This window comes from Gekko japonicus, unplaced genomic scaffold (genome assembly GCF_001447785.1).
Source record: "Gekko japonicus isolate JY-2015 unplaced genomic scaffold, Gekko_japonicus_V1.1 scaffold1323, whole genome shotgun sequence".
Taxonomy (NCBI): domain Eukaryota; kingdom Metazoa; phylum Chordata; class Lepidosauria; order Squamata; family Gekkonidae; genus Gekko; species Gekko japonicus.
Window position 1 is genome coordinate 288,675 of NW_015165279.1, and position 17,695 is coordinate 306,369.

General features: G+C 44.4%; 1 protein-coding gene across 6 annotated transcripts in view; it reads left to right on the top strand.

Moving 5' to 3' along the window:
• The first annotated feature begins 1,556 nt into the window (after window positions 1-1,556).
• CD44 (CD44 molecule (Indian blood group)) overlaps window positions 1,557-17,695 on the top strand; it is a 123,700-nt gene continuing 107,561 nt past the window's right edge. For all 6 annotated transcript variants that reach the window (XM_015410297.1, XM_015410298.1, XM_015410301.1 and 3 more), the window contains exon 1: window positions 1,557-1,780. In XM_015410297.1, coding sequence (XP_015265783.1) covers window positions 1,714-1,780 — 67 coding nt within the window. In that variant the 5' untranslated portion in view covers window positions 1,557-1,713. The remainder of the gene's footprint in view (window positions 1,781-17,695) is intronic.

Genomic DNA, 17,695 nt, shown 5'->3' on the forward strand with positions numbered 1-17,695 from the left:
TGAACTGAAAAATTCAACATAGGAAGTAGACCAAGTAAGAAAGAGGTGTGACATTGAAAATAAGGTTTATAGTTTCCAGATGAAAGAGTGGATTTTGTATATGTTACTACAAAGCTGAAAGACACACTATGGAATGCTAGACTAGATGGACTTTGGTCCAATTCAGCAAAACATGTTTTTCATATGTTTGATCCATTTTCATGTCTTCATTTTTAACCACATGTCATTGATTTATCTATTTTATGTTACTCAAAGTTTGATTTCCAATTAATGAGAACATTAAGTATTTATTTTTCTCAGCCCATTATGATAGAGTAATGGTAACCTAGTGAGTGACACAATTCCCTGCAATCTGGTTTATTTGTCAGCAGTTTGAGGAGAGGATCAGTCGTTACATGGAAATGGTGGGACTGAAAGCATGAGTGACTTGTTCCTTTATTTTGCATCCTATGTATAACATCTGAAGCAGGACCTGTCACATCTTCTCCTGTGAAGTGTTATGTGAGCTGCACCCACATCTGGGACACGTACATTTCTTCACAGAGTGACGCTGAAAACATGAAAATAATATAAATAAGTAGCATTTCCACTCTTCCTGCTTCTGTGGTCTATACAAATCAGCCCTTAGTGGACATAATATCAAATAGAAATGGAAACTGGCTTATTTACTAAAATGCTTACACCCTACTTTTTCAGTCATGAAGACCCAAAGTGGCTGACATTAATAAAACCAATTAAAATACAGTCACAACTGTCTGGACAATCACAAATATTAGAACTAGCAAAATGGAAACCAGCAAGCCTAGTCCGTAAAACTAACACTCAGTTTAGCAGGATTAAAAACATGAGGTCAGATATTAACTGAAAGCCGATTAAAGACCCACTTAGACTGAATAGTCTTAACCACTTACAGAAAACAAGGACTGTGCTAAACAAGTCTTAGGCAGGATGCTCTTATATCTACGCCTGATCCAATCAGTTGTCAACAGGTTGACTGGCAGAGGCACAAAATATGTAGCTCTTCGTACTTTCTTTTACTTACACTCATGTGCTGAGATCCCAAGTAGAATGAATACTGAAAAGATGTGTCAGAGTTCTCTCAGCCCCACCCACCTCACAGGGTGTCTGTTGTGGGGAGGGGAAGGGAGAGGAGTTTGTAAGCCGCTCTGAGACTCCAAGTGAAGGGCGGGGTATAAATCCAATCTCTTCTCTTCTTCTTCTTCTTCAAAAGAGTAAATTTATATAATCCTATTGGAAACCTCATGCTGTTTTACAACGCTGTTATTCTAGATGTCTGAACAAATCTCACAGACACATTTTCCTTAGTTATGCGGGAGAAGTTACAAACCGTGATCAGCTCAAATGCTCCCCTAAGACTTCTGCCTTTCCTGGGACGAGTAAAAGAAGTTTGGAGGCTTGGAGAATATCTGCTGCACTGCTTACTCATAAGTAGTAGGCTTCTCTCCTCCCCTTTTGCTCAGTCACTTTTGCTTCGGCATGGGTGTGACTTTTGATTCCGCTCCCCTCCCTGGTGTGTCACTACTTCAGTCTCTTTGAATTGGAATAAAAACTGCAGCAAACTTCAGAGGCTCCGTTTCTGTGCAGATTTAACAAGACCTGGGACCTTTTCTCCTCCCGCCCCTCCAGCTTTTCCTTTGTGCAGCCTGAGAGAGGAACTCCTTGCCTTGTGCACATTTTCCCGAGGAAGAAACAATGGCCAAATTCTGGTTGTCTGCAGCTGTTGGATTGTACTTGTTGCAGCTTTGTCTGGCCCAGATAAGTAAGTGCCTTATGAATGAAATCTCTGATGCTGGCTGATAGCTTCTAATGTCTCAGGTAGCAAAATTTACCCAGATTGCCAGGTAGCACCTTGAATTACGAGAATGCTGCATTTCACTGATATTTTGTTTGTTACTTTCTTGAGTGATGATACTGAAACAGAACCTGTGTATTTTGCACAAACTCTGCGTGTGTGTATGTGTGTGTGCTTTAAAGAAGTACAGAAGCTAGTCAAACTGAAAGTAGGCAGTTTGAATTTAAAGTTGTATTTTACTGCAGCGTGACACAGAACTGAGATTCAGCACATCTGGTCTGTGTTCAGTAGTTGAAACGACAGTTATGTATTTATTTTTACTTCGTTTTGTGAACCAGGCAGTTCGGGGGGGGGGGGGGGGTCTTTGATTTACAGTAGCTTTATTCTTGAGTTCACGCATGCTGCAGAAGAAGTTGTATTATTTTACACAGAGTAGTGATGCAGGATCCAGCACGCGCCACTTTCCTTCTCCAAGCTAGGAACAAAGTCTGGAGAGTTTGAGGTCGAAAACTAAGTGGTGCTTGGTAGTGTAAAAGCTTTCCTTGAGCATAACTGATGAGATTTAGAAGCAAACTTTAACCCGGTGTGACTGGAACGAGCAACTCGTTTCCCCATAATCTCCCCCCCCCCCCCCCCCCCCAGATGTCCCCCTCACAATATGAGGTAAGATTCTTGTTTAGGAATGAAAATGGTTCATGTGTTTAAGAAAATCACATGCTCAAAATGACAAAATACTTTTAAAGTTTGATGTGATACAGAACAAGCAGTACTTGCAGGGAAATAACTGTCTTTAACAGAGACCCATTGTAGTAGAAATTGCCTTGAGCTGCTTTGAAGGAAATCTATTATCCTTTCACACACAACCCCCCCCAAACCAGTTCCTGGGAGGCTAACAAAACATTTTTTCATAAACATCGTCTTCTCTGTGCTTTAATATTTATATGAATATCAAGAAATACTTGAAGTTACCTGGATCTGTACATGGGTGTGTCAGAGTGCACAGCTCCAAACACGTTTAGGAATCCTCTGAAACTTTTCCTAGCATTTGGAATATTTCGCCAATGATTCTGTGTTCATTAAAAAAAAACCCCACAACTAAATGCTTGGGTATACATTTACAGAGTTGTTTTTGCTCTGTGTGAGATGTATGAAGTGTGACTAAAATTATGTGACAGACTTAATTCATGATGTACATACATATATAGTAGAATAATAATGCTGCTTATTAGTTACCCTTGCTCAGCTAATATCTCCTTTTATGAACTGCCAAATATTCTATAAATAAGCACAACCCGCAATTACTCTAGGCATAACGTTTTCCTCATAAGAAAGAAAAGGAAAACCCCCGTAATCTAGTCCTCTGTGTGGTTAGGAAAAACATGTCAGACTTCACGTCTGCCTCACAGAAAAGTTTCATTAGGAGCTTAGTAGGGAATTAGATTATGGCTACAGTATATTTCAGTTGGTATGCAGCACATTCCAGTCAAGCTTTGTAGTCACAAATGGCTTTGCAACTGCACTTCATTTCCACCCTCCTTAATAGCCTTTTTAATTCAGACTGCAAACAATTAATAGGTTTTTTACACCCAGAGAGAATGTGGGCTGCTTGTGGTATACACACATCCCACTTCCTTTTCTGGTAAAGAGGTTCTGCAGGTTTTTAACAGTGCTTCAAAAACCTGCAGCTCTCACCAAAAGTGCCAGTGCCAGTGGGAGAAATGAAGTATCTTTGTACACAGTCCGTCTCAGATAGGGTTGCCAGCTCTGGGTTGGGAAATACGTGGAGATTTTTAGGGGTGGGGCCTGGGGAGTGTGGAGTTTGGGGAGGGGAGGGACCTCAGCAGGATACAGCCCACCTTCCAAAGCAGCCATTTTCTCCAGGGGAACTGATTTGTATTGTCTACAGACCAGTTGTAATTCTGGGAGATTTCTAGTCATCACCTGGAGGTTGGCAACCCTAATCTCAGACCGCTTTCAACTCTGTTCAAGATCGTCTATCTCCAGCTCTGTATATTCACAGAAACAGGCATTTCTACAAACAGCACAGGTGGTTATTCTTGACCATTTGTATAATGTATAGTCTACCCAGGATGGTGGGATATAGAATGCTGGACTTGGATCAGTGAGACTCAGGGCGATTCTGCATCTAGCTTTCACTCCACATTTCCTTAACTGGGAGGAAAAAGTGCAGCTCAAAACCACATTCAAATACTTCAGGACAACACCGTACTGACTGCAAAGTCACCCCTGAACGGCCATAAATCAATGCAGAAGGTACCATGAAATCCGATGATCAAAGAAAGCAAAAGCAGCATGCAATGCAGAGGGGAATTTCTGGTCCAACATGGATTTCGTAAAACAACAGAAGGAAAAACGAATGCAGAATCAGCCTCAGGTACAAATGCCTGCTCAGCTTACTAGGTGGCCAATGGAGATAGTAACTTTTTGTTTTCATAACCTGTTTCAGGTTAGTGTTTCAGGATAAAATGGATAAGGAGGAAAACCATGTTGCCATCCAAAGGTACAGGAAGAAAGGAAGGGGAAAAAATCTGCCAGATAAAATGGGCTCCATAGTAGATGAGTATGATTCAAATAGAACAAATAAATAAGGAACATAATACAGGCCCTGTTCACACGAGACGTTTTGGGCCGGGAGAGGGACGGATCGGGGCTGCAGCAAACGGGCGCGATCCCACAGCAACATCTGGGAATCGTGCTGCGCCTGTTCCCAGCCGGTTCCCAATCCGCCCCTCCCGGCCAAACCCCGCAGCAAAATAGAACCCCCTACCTAGGTGGTTCTTTCCGAAAGGCCGCATCACTGCCGGCCGTGGGATCGCCGGCACATCTTTTCGCCGGCGCATCCCTGGCCCCCGGCCGTACTGCGCATGCTCGAGCATGCGCAGTACGGCCGGGGGCCAGGGATGCGCCGGCGAAAAGATGTGCCGGCGATCCCACAGCCGGCAGTGATGCGGCCCTTCAGAAAGAACCACCTACCTGCAGGTTTTGGCCGGGAGGTGCAGATTGGGAACGAGCAGGGGCCACAGTCTTCTTCCAGTAGCCATGTGATGTAGGACAATATTCTTCCTATTTTGCAAAGGGTAGCATTGTTAGAGTAGCAGTTTAGAAGTAACAGATTGTACAAAGCCATGCAAAAAGCAATGGCCAGGCAATGTTTTGAACCTCAGTCTCCCAAATACCTACTGTTCCATAATATCTCTGAGATGCATCAGATAAATTCAGGTCCGGGCAGATACTGAGTTGTCAATAAAATAGCATGTTCGGTGTAATAAATACTGTTTCTTAGAAGCCATTCTTATGTTACCAGAAGTGGTATGGGAGGAGTTACAGCACGGCTACTCTAGTGCTGTTCCTGGTAATGTTTGTAGGAACCAGATCATGTAGGCACAGCTGGCAATATCATTACTTCCCACAACATTATTACTTTGCTCTGGGGACCAGTGACATCTGTGGGAGCAGTAACCACGTCACTTGGCCTGTCTCCTTGATCCCCTTCCTTCAGATAATTCTGGAGTCCTGCCTCAGCGACTCCTACACTGCTGCTAGTCATGTATGGACTGATTTTTATTCTCTACCTCCCACAAATGACTTGTCACATTGAGTATTGAGCAGTAATATCCTAATTTATATGTGTGATTCCAAACTTGTCTAAGGGACATATAACTGGGAGAGATGAGAATGCCAGAAAAACAGGAGATACAACCAAAGTCTCTAACGCTGAAGAAGCAGTTACATTTGAATAATTTATGTTTGGAAATTTATGTTTGAGCCGGAACTTAACAAAAACCCACATTTCTTTGAGGACTCTCATGTGTCACGTTAGGGAGGCTGGCAGTGGGAAGTCCAACCTAACTTGGGTTGGGAGCACTTTTGGGCTGTTCAGTCACACTCAGTTCAAGAGATCAATGAAGGGGGTTGAGTGGGCTTAACTGTTCCATTTACCTCCTTTCCAGTATGCAAAGCTGCCAATACACTGTGGTTGGGGGAGATGAGATTTTTCTAAATTACAATATTAATATTACAGAGCATCATAGCTGTAGCAAAGGAAGCACTGAAGATCAGCAGCACAGAAGGCAAAAAAGAAAAACAAAACCTCAGCGTAGGCCAACTGAGTCAAAGGCAGATGGCGGACCCTGGTGCTTCCTCCACCCCACTCCCAGTGTTGCATGCCATGGACTGCCCTGATAGACTGGCTGGCTCTCCTTTTCCATGGGCTGCAGCAAACCCTTTTCCTTCCCCATCACCACTATGAGGGATTGGGTCCAGAATGGCTTTGCTGGCAGATGTGTAAATAAAAGAGCTGACACTTTTAGCTGGGATAATTCAAGGGCCAACTTTTTAATTTTACATCACTTAAAGGATCTGCAGCACCAGTGTGCCAACCCCTTCTGTACCTACTTGTAGTGCGGGACAGTAGTGGGACCTAGAAGAGTCAGGTCTCCTCTGTCTGCTCCTTCCAGACTTTATGGGCAAGGACTGCCTGGCTTCAAGCTCTGAACTCTCAATTGTATATGGCTCAATCTCCATGTCCTTTCCTCCTAGCTGTGAGGCCTATGGGTTAAGGATAATGGCATCCCTCAAGGGCTTGCTGTTCCAGTTCCATGAAGGCCTGGAGTGAACAAAAGGGTGTGTGTGTGGAGGCACACAGTGCATTCTTAAGTGTGCTTCTTCTGCCCCACTCCCAACACTGCATGCCAAGGACTGCCCTGTCTAGTTGGCTGGGTCTTTCTGCAGCAAACCCTGCCTCTTCCCCCATCACCTCTGTGTAGGATTGGGTCTGGAACAGCCTTTTAGGGAAAAAGCATTAAGAGTGGCAACATGTAGGTATTATATCCGTGGAAAATAGGGTTAAGAAAAGTTAGCAATGGAGAATAGCAGCGAGGAATATTGGTGGGGGTTTTTTTGGGGGGGGGGAAGCAGAGACGTTGTAGAAATGTGATCTTTTAAATTGCCTGATTGCTGTTGCCTCCAACTCAAGATGTTCAGTATTACAATTGAATGAAGAAAGCAGAAAATGGAAAATTGCTTCTTTGGTTGGATAACAGTACATTTCAGATACCTGACAAATATTAGACTGGGAAAAGAAAATAATGAACAGGAAGAGATGGAACTTAATAAGAATTTTATTTATAAAGTTCTTTTCAGTTCCAGTGTTCTAGGCTTTTTAGATATTATGATGGTCTACCACAGAATACATCCAGGACTAATAAGACAGCAAAAGTTTTCAGAGTAGCAGCCTGATCACATTATATGGGTATGCCATGGTACCAAGACTTCAGCCTTAATTGCTTTAGTCATAACTCAATTTGCATAATTTTCTATTCCAAAATATAATTTTATGAGGGATTATCATGAACTGAGTTCCAGTTTCCTGTTACGCCCCTTTCCCTCCTATATTGGCTGAAAAGGGCATTGGGAACAATCAGACTTTGAAGTAGCTCATTGTGCCTCGGCTCTGTTTATCTGATATGTACTAGTTCCCCACAATTATGGTAGCATGGACAACTTTGAAAAGCAAGTGTTGTACATCTGAAAATCAAATAAATTTGTTTGGGACTTTTAGAAACATAAAAATCATCTGAATCTTCAGCCCATTCAGGAACAAAGCCGAAATTGGTGCTGTGAACGAAAGAGGGTTAAACTTCATTGTGAAAGATGGGAAAATAAAAGTTGGTGTTTGAAAAATAAGCAATTATGCTAGAAAAGTCCAGTAGTTTCAAATGATTTCCATGAAGTTGATAAGAATTTCTTTAAGATTAAAGCAGGTATCTGCCTTAAAGTCATTTTGTTTTCTTATTACACAGTGATTATTTTAATTAACTCCAGCATTTATGTTGTTGACATCGTAGATACGTAAGGTTCTTCAGTCTGTATTAGTACCCTGCCCTGCATATACACACACATTTGTCCACATGGCTGGAGTAGGCTATAATGGGAACAGTTTGGAATATGCTACATCCTGGGTGGTTTCCCAGCTGAATACAGGGATCAGGTGGTAAAAAGCTGTGCGACTTTTTCTGAGATTTATATATTCCTAGTTTATTGCTATAGTGCTCATCTGGATTGAGCAGAAGCTATTATGCTCTTTTGGAACAATATTTTCACCTGCCTTTAATTTTTTTGGAACAGTGTTTTCTCTGGCCTTTAATTTTTTTCTCTTCACCCAGCACATTGAAGGAACTAAGCCATTCAGTATCTATGATTTCACAGTGCAATGAACTGCACAACTAGAAGTTTTTTGTTTGTGTCCATATTTTCTTTAGTGTTGCTTCAGGTATCACACATTTGCCACGTGATTGCTTGTCACCCTTGGTGAAATGGCAGTGCTTTCAGTGTAAGACCCAGAACCACAATATAAACAGTAGGATTTTTACAGTTGAAGCTGCAGAGAGAATCCCTGTTGCCAAAAAGAGAATGCCAAATCTGACACGCTCCTTGGTCTCCAAACTACAAACGGTCTCTTCTATTGTTTTGCATCTGCCATAACACTAGTAGCAACTGGCTGTGATTTTCCTTCTCCTCCCTTTGAGGACCTCACTCATAGCATGGAATGGATATTTGGATAATGAAATGAAGTAGAACAAGGAGGAAAGCAATATCCAAGAAGGAAAAGTGGGCATTTTACAGAATTTGCATTTGATAATAATAATAATAATAATAATAATAATAATAATAATAATAATAATAATAATAATAATAATAATAATAATAATAATAATAATAATAATAATAATAATAATAATAATAATAATAATAATAGATTGGTTTTATACCCCGCCCTTCACTTGGAGTCTCAGAGCAGCTTACAAACTCCTTTCCCTTCCCCTCCCCACAACAGACACCCTGTGGGTGGGTGGGGCTGAGAGAACTCTGACACAAACTGCTCATTCAGGAACAGCTGTGCCAGAGCTTGTGACTGACCCAAGGTCATCCAGCCAGGTGCAAGTGGAGGAGTGGGGAATCAAACCCGGTTCTCCCAGATTAGAGTCCGCACACTTAACCACTACACCAAACTGTCTCCAAATGAGCTGATCTATCCCCCCATTGTTATAGTTGATATTTTTAGCCTGGAGAAGAGAGGACTAAGGGGAAACATGACTGTGCTCTTCAAGTACATGAAGGACTGTTGTATGGGAAAGGGCAAAGACTTGTTCTTTGCTGCTTCGGAGGCAGGCCTAGATCTATAATGGGCTTAAGTTACAGAAAGGTAGATTACAGTTGATTATCAGAAGAAGCTTCCTAATGCTAAGAATGGTCAGGCAATGAAACCAAGTACCTAATAGGGTTGCCAGGCCTGGGTTGGAAAATACCTGGAGACTTTGGGGGTGGATCTGGGAGAGGGCGGGGCCTCAGCATGGTACCATGCCATAGAGTCCACCCTTCAAAACAGCCATTTTCTCCAGGGGAGCTGATCTCTGTCAGCGGGAGATCAGTTGTAAAAGTGGGAGATATCCAGGCCCCACCTGGAGGCTGGCAACCTTAGTACCTAAGTTGGGGGACGGGGGAGAGTTGGCTCTTCTTTGGAGATTTTCAAGCTCAGACTTGACAGCTGGAGGTCAGAAACGGCCTCTAGCTTTGGATTTCCTGCAATGAGCAGGGGAATGGACGATTGCTTATAACAACAGCAAACCCTTCAAAATGTTACAGAAGCAAAAATATTTTTTAAAAATTGTCATATTTGGGAACTGGAATATTCTTCTCTAAAAACTTTGCAAAGCTTACAATGCTTTGCTTACGGTAACCTGAAGAGCAGTTGCGCCCTTCTCTGCTTTGGGTTCCTACTTCGATACTTTGGTTGTGAGAATCACATTTTTTTATTTTGAAAATGTATCTGCTGTAAATAAGAATGATGATCATTTTAGTGAGAAATACCTGAAATACTTGAAAGAAATAACTCTAAACTGCTAAATGTTGGATGGATCATGCTCATCTTTTGATAAACACTCTGAAGAAACTCCCACTGGTGGACCTCCTGATGGCACCTGGTATTTCTGGCCACTGTGTGACACAGAGTGTTGGACTGGATGGGCCTTTGGCCTGATCCAACATTGGCATCTCTTATGTTCTTATGTTCTCTGAGAGAAAGCAAACTACAAGGCGGTGCATAACATCCCAAAATGGTGCCCAGATTTAATTGGTCTTTGACTGAAATACATGTTTTACAATGTGCAGGAGACTGGGCTTAGAAACCATCTGGCATAGCCATCAAGCACATTTAAAACAGCTTTTCTGTTTTTCACACCCATAGTGGGAGAGGGGGGATGAAGAGTGCATTAAGTGGCACATGGGAATTTGGATTTTGTCTAGGGTTGCCAACCCCCAGGGGTATGATCAAAAAATACAAGAGCTGTGAAATAATAACTATGGGAAGTTGACTACAGTTTACTACAGCACAAGCATTTTGATCTTGGAAAGAACACTTACAGGCACTTTCATTCATCATTAGAATGGACTGCTGATAGTGATAATGAATTGTTTATTGTGATTAAAACACTACTGTTGCAGAGACATGCACTATAATAAGAAAATATTGAAATATTGAACTTTCCATAGTTGTTATCTCACGGTTCTTGTATTTTTTGATTATACTTTGTTCCTGTGGATCTCTCTGGATTATATAATCCACAGTGTGGCCTAAAGTTCTGGAATTTCAACTGATCTCCAGACTACAAAATTCAGAGAACAGACTATGGCAATCCCCTGCTTATTTCCCTTCCATCCCCAAACTTCACCTTCCTTTGGCACCACCTGCAAATCTCCAGTAACTTCTCAAGGTGGAATTGGCAACATCATTAGCATAAAGCTGGGGGGGGGATACCCCTAAGGTACAAAACACTTAAAGTATCAGTGCCTCAGAATATAATGATCGGGCATACGAAAACTTTGGTAAAAATTTACACTAATTGCTAGGAATGATGCCATACCAAAGATAAATCCAGAATGCAGGATGGCACCCACTTTTTGCAGACTAGTAACATATTATGATGATGGTTGATTCCAGCATTGTTTGTTTATTTTGTTTCTATGTACTTCATCTATATTCTGCTTTTCTCCCCAATGTGGACTCCATTTTATCCTCACAACAATCCTGTGACGTAGGTTAGACTAAGAGTGTGTGACTGGCTCAAGGTCACCTGGTAAACTTTCATGGTAGCTGGTTTTGTTAACGTGGGAATTTTCCCAGATTACACTACTCGTAATGACCCTGTTTGAGGAATATGCTTTTTGAACCTTTGGGAACTGCTGTGCAGGGTGGAGCCAAGGGGAAATGAATACTTAATGCTGATGTTTCCCTTTCAGAATTTTTTTTGTTTGCTACTGGGTGGGTTCCCTTTAAGCAAAAGGGTGTGGCATGTGTGGGTAGATACGCTAAGCATTGCAACTTCATCTTTCATGCTTTGTCTTCCCATGCTAAAATGACATATTACTTCCAGGAGCCTGGATATTCTTTGTATGTGCTCAACAAAAAGTGCTGCTGTGGTTGGGCAAGGGAATCTTTGCCTGGGACAGGCAGCTTCTAACGTTGCCAGTCAGGTTTACTCTTCAGTCTCAGCATCTGCAGGCACACACATGCATTCTGGTGGCTGGTTCTGTATATGGAGTCTTCATGACTCCTGAAAGAGTAATTATGGTAGTAGCAAATGAAGCTGAAAAGTGTTGTATACATAGTGTAAATAACTGAAAGTGTTTTCCAACTATCAATGGCCATATGTTTTAATCGGTGTGGATTAAAAAAAAAAATCTATAAAGGCCCTGGTTACACGGGCCGGATATCGCGTGCGGGGGGGAGGCGTGGCTGTTTGCCCCGGAGCGAACTACTGCGCGGCCGCCAGATCAAACGTTCCGCTGATGTCCCGTGGTTCAGGGGGAGGTGCCGATCATATGTCAATCCTGCAGCGTGGCAAAGAAGCGGCGCGGCAGGGTTTATTTTTTTTTACCGAAGTGTGCGCATGCGCCATTGGGTGCTTGTGCGCATCCCGTGGAGACTTGGAAAAAAAACCCTTTTCACAACGGGACATGGGCGGGCGCCGGATGCCTTGAGCTACTACCGGAAATGTGATCAGACGGCCGCCCTTGCCCCACGGTTTCCAGAAACTAATACCTCGGAGATACTAGTTTTTTGTGGCGCATCTTCGGCGGGAAGCCTCGGGTTCACCATGGGAGCTCTACGCTTCCCAGATGTTGCGGTTTGATTGCGCCCGGAAAACCCGCCTATCTTCTGTCTCTGTAGCGTGGCTAATGCTCTGTGTGACTGCAGCCAAAGTTCCTCTGATCCTGCAGTAGTAGCACAATGTTCCGTTCCTATAGCATGGCTTGGGATTGTAATAGGCTTGATGTGGAGGCAGAGTCTTAGTCAAAGGGAAGAGCTTGTTCACTGTTGCTGATTTTATAAGCAAAAAGAAATTGTAAGTAATCACCTTTTCAGCAGGGGAAGAGATATGCACAGCTTTTTAAAAAAAACTTTTAGTGTATTTTGAGCAAAATGCCTACATAGCATTCCCATGCTTCAGTGGAACAATGGGAAAGAACTCAGACTGTACAAAAGGAACATGTAATGAATGAAACTTTTAATAGAACACAGTGTGGCTCAAGCATGCGTGGGACCTGTATTACTCATCAGTAGTGACCTCACAGGTATCATCCTGTCAGTGCCAGTGACCCTCATGTAGCAATATTTTTCAAAGCTTTTCAAAGAGCAATGGATTATCTAGATGGAATTCTTGTGTGCCTTTGCCACTTAAGGTTCTTTTCTTCTCCTTCCTTCCTGTAGGTGCCCATTCATGAGAAACAGAAATGCAGTTCTAAAATACATAAGTGTGATGTTTCTGGCACATGGAAAACAAGATGGTAGAGATACAGGAACAGGACTTTTTCAGTTGTGGCCCCTTGTCTGTGGGATATCTTTCGCCTTGAAGTTTGCGTGGTGCCTACTCTAATCTCTTTTAGGAGCCAGGTTTTTAACTGTAGGGTGGCCTTTTAAATTCTTTCACAGTCTGCTTCTAGCCTGAGGACTGTTTTTATGGGATTCATTTAAAACTGCTAAATGTTTTATGCTGTTCCAGGTGGATTTTTAATAGTAATTAATTTTAATAATTTGATGCGCTTTTGTGTTTTGGTCCTGTTTTACTTTGTATGCTGCCACAAACAGGTTAATTGTCTAAATATATAAAACCAATTTTAAATGTACTTGAACCTGGTTTCTACATTGATTGGTACCTCTACAAGGAGTTTGATTTACAAATCAACCCCCCTGCACTTTACAATTCATGTGCTTATTTGATCCTAGCTGGAGAGGAAACTGCATTCTCCTGGTGACAAAAATATTACTGGAAATATTCTTTACCTCTGCCAATGAAAACAGTTTCTTGAGAGAAACTGTGTGGACTATCCACAACAAATAGGAAGCATGTTTACAATCAATAGAAAAAACCCTGACGAACTTTACAGAAACCTAGTTCTGAATCACGTATCACTTGATGGAGAAACACGGCCGAGACTTACCTGAAAGGGCGGATTGCTGCGTGGGCAAAGGAGGGCTGGAGGAGGTCTTCTCCCCCCCCTTTTGGTCTAACGGCCAGCAGAGGCAGGAAACTGGGACAACAGCGTTGGCAGGCTCCATGCCAACTTGGGGGGGGGGGGAAGAAGCTGATTGGTCTTGAATTTGGCGGGCTCTACACAGTGATGACGTAGAGCCTGCTTGGGAGATTTAAGCAGCGCTGTCAGTGAAGCGTGGCAGTGCGGTTTTCGTCGGATCCCCACCCACCTTCCCTGGGTTTAAAAGTTTCTTTAAGTTTGTTATTGTCACAGTTGGCGGTTTGGTGCATCCAGGGTGGATCCTTTTCAGGGAGACAGGCCTGTGTGTCCACGTCCCCCTTTCTGGGGACCCCCTTAAGGGGTCTGGGGGTTTGAGCCAACATGCAGTAGGCCCTAGGCCCATCTCGGGGGCTGAGCCAGGCTCACCCCAGGTGTCAAATTGGTACCACGCAGAGGCATCTGCCCTTGTGATACCAGTAGTATTTGTCACTCCTGGGCTTTTCCCTCAGCAGGCGGGCTGAGGGATGTAGTTATCAGGCGGCAGGCGGGTTGCTTGATTTTCTAGGATCCACCCCCATGCTTCGCCAATGCTCCTTGGTCTGTAATCAGTAAAAGCTGTGGCCTGTTCTTTATTCCAAAATTGTTGTGTGGTGTGTTTATTGTGGACCTCAGCAGGACCTCTCCTTACTAAGCCCTGCGCCAGCAATCGGAATGACCCTTCTCTTGCACCACACTGATGCCTGAGTCCACAGATGCCCAGCTCACATGATGCCCCCTCCCTTTTTAAAAAAAGGTGAAAATGGCACGAGGGGGTATACATAGCCAGATATGGAGCACACGACTGATATGTGCTGAGTCTGATATAATCTGTGGGGTAGGAGGGAGGGCATGCCCATGCAATGTTATGCAGAGAGACAGATGACTCATTGGCTTTGTCTCTTCATTAGGGAATAACTGTGATGTCTTGTTTTAGATGCTTATCAGGACACATTTGGCTGCCTATGACCAGTGTGGTCTTGTGAGAGGTAGTTCTTCCTTCTTCCTGCATTCACAATCATGTACTATGATGCTGACTTCAGAATGTGACTTTATTCCCCCAACCCCAGTTTCTCTGTTGCAATATCAGACACTGTGAGAGGTGAGGCTTCCTAAGGAATAGTACCTGCCTGATTGCTTTCAGTCAGGGCCGGCCCGAGGTTGTCCTGCGCTCTAGGCGACCGCAGGGCCTGGAGACGCGCTTTCCCAGTGGCGGGGGGGGGTCTGTGCGTCCCGGTGCCCCTCTCCCAGCCGTGGCCGTGGCCTTTCTCGTCCTCTCCTACCCGGCTGCGGAGGGGGGGGCCTTTTCCGGCCCAGGCTGGAGCCTGGCTGGAGGCTGCATGCATGTAGGGAAGCAGGAGCCTGCCCACCCTGCCCCGCCCAGGGAGAGGCAGGGCGGCTAACGGGGCAGCGTTGGTGCTGGTGAATAAGGCGGGAGGGGGAAGAAAGGGCGGGGGGCTTCTCGGATGCACACCCGTTCGCACATATGCTGTCGTGGAACGCGTGTCGTGGAAATGCGGATCCCCCCCCTCCAGCCTCCTCTTCCCGTCCCTCCGTAATGTTTGCAGCCAGATCGAGGGGGGGGGCTTTTCAACTCCGAGTGCGGCTGCCTTTGTGTGTCCCGCCCTGAGCCCTCCGCGCCTGGCATCCCCACGCACATTGCAGACACGTGTGTGCTCCACGGTAGGGCGGCCATTTCACACTGTGCGCCTCCTTCCCGGCGCAGTCTCTGCAGGGCTGTTCTTCTGCCTGGACGGGGAGGGTTTCCCCCGCAGAAGCCAGCCTCCGGTAGTAGCCCTTGCAGGTTTCTGTCTGTCTTCCTTTATTAAAAGGAATTGCAATCCCCCCCCCAAAAAAATACCGAACAGAACCCAGGCACCCTTTCACCCCTATGCCCTGAGATCCCGCATCTCAACTCATCATCCCCCCCCGCAGCCGGGCAGGAGAGCCGTTGCCGCCTTTCTCGCGGCTGGGAGGAGCTCAGACTATGTCTGAGCAGTCTGGCTGGTTTCAAATCTTTATCTCCAAACCATATTCAACAGCTTTTTAGTAACCATTCTGTACTTGACATTCTTCTGACATTTCAATTACAGCTAATTTGTCCAACTGTCATGGCAATACTGGGGCCAAATTTGACTGAGTAGGAATACCCAAACATAGACTGGTAAGGTATGTTTTCATTTCAGGGCCTCTGAGGTCAGTGGCTTGACCTAGAAGTCTTAAAAAGGCAGCGTACAAAATTACGGAGATCAGTTCCCCTGGAGAAAATGGCCATTTCAGAGAGTGGATTCTATAGCATCACATCCTTGTTGAGCTCCCTCCTGTCCAGTGTTCCCACTAAGGTGCACCAGGATGTGCTTGTGCACTTTTTTTACCCCTTAGCTTAGAGCTTTTTAGCTCAGTGCAGGGGTGCTTCCTCTCCCAGGGTGGGCCTGCCCTCCTGCTCAGCCAGCCCTATAAAGGGGGATATTGGCGCCTGCGAGGCCTCCTTCCTATGGCGGTGCGAGGATTTTGGCTTCCCTTCACTTGTGGAGGTGTGCCGCCAAGGCGGCATGACTCTGGAGAGTGAAGGGGGGCATTTTTAAGTGCCTCCCCTTCCCTCTCTGAGTTGTGCCATAATGGCGGCACATCTCCAGGAGTAAAGGGAAAGCAATTTGCATGCCTCCGGAGAGTGAAGGTGGGGACAAAATGCAAGCCCCAGGACAAGGTCTTCCAGCTCCAACATGTAGTATAATTTCCACTGCCGGTGTACTATGCATTTCATGATTGTTGCTGGATATAATGGGGGAAAATATACCAAAAAAGATTCTAGGACCTGATCTAATGATCCTCTTGCCTTCTTATACTTATAAACAATAGAGTTAATATTGATTTAAACAAACAACAACAGTTATTCAGTGATCTTTTGTAGAGGTCACATAGACACATGAACACATGAAGCTGCCTTATACGGAATCAGACCCTGGGTCCATCAAAGTCAGTCTTGTCTACTCAGGCTGGCAGCAGCTGTCTAAGGTCTCAGACAGAGGCCTTTCACATCACCCACAGAGAGATCTTTTAACTAGAGATGCTGGTGATTGAATCTGAGACCTGTATGCCAAGCAGTTAATGTTGGCTGGCTAGGGAAGATTAACTTGTAGGTGAATTTTGGGGTTTCAGGTTGTGCAGCGGTGAACAGAATGAGGTACAGGGAGTGATTTGGGGTTTGTGTGTGAGAAATATTTTACAGCATTGGTGCACGCATGCAGTGCTGTGATCCAGGAAGATACACACCGTTCTCAGAAGAAGGCAGCTGCTTCTTTTCATCTAGAGGCCATAGATCAAAAAGTCAAAAATAGGTGTTTGGTTTCTGATTACATCAGTCTAAGTTCTGCCCTGGATCTTCCTGGTAGTTTTTTGGAAGTAAATATTTCCCTGCTAAGCACAAAGGTGTCTCAAATTGTTATACCTGTTGTTCTCAAAACAAATGGCAGGTACCAGTCTCCATGCTTGCCATCTAGGTGTAAAATGTACTGAGGCCCCGGTCACATGGGCCGGAAAATGTGTGTGTGGGGAAGCGTGGCTGTTTGCCCCAAAGCAAAATAACGTGCGGCTGCCCGATCACACGTCCCGTCGAGGTCCCGTGGTCAGGGCGTGAGGTGCCGATCACACAGCTATCCTGCAGTACGGCAAAGAAGCGGCACGACACAATCACACCAGCAATCGCTAGGCGCCGCTTCCGTGGCAAACGGGAATATTTTTTCTCACCAAAAGGTGAGCATGCGTATGATCGTTTGTACGCATCCTGTGAAGACTTAAAAAAAAACAACTAACCAGTTTGCAACGGGACTAGGACAGGATGCGATCAGACGCCCGCCCTTTCCCCACGTTTTCCGGAAACTAGTACATCGTAAGTACTAGTTTTTTACTCCGTATCTTCGGCACGAAGTCACGGGTTAGCCACGGGTGCACTACACTTCCCAGATGTTGTGGTGTGATAGTGCCCGGAAAATCCGCCTATCATCTGTATCTTTAGCGCGGCAAATGCTCCGTGTGAACAGGGCCTGATTGACATCTTCTCTGCAGTGCTTTTACTACAGGTCTGTTGACTTGCGCAGGCTGTTCTATGTAATGAAATTTGACTTGATTTTGTTTTAACTTATAATGTTTAAATTGGTGCACACATTCAAGCTGCCCTTCTGTTGTCTCATTGTTGAAGATAATAGTTTATAGTGATAATAGTGCATATGGTAATAGTAAGGTCAATATGTTTCGTATGTTTGTAAACTGATTTTTTTTAAAAATGTAGGCTTG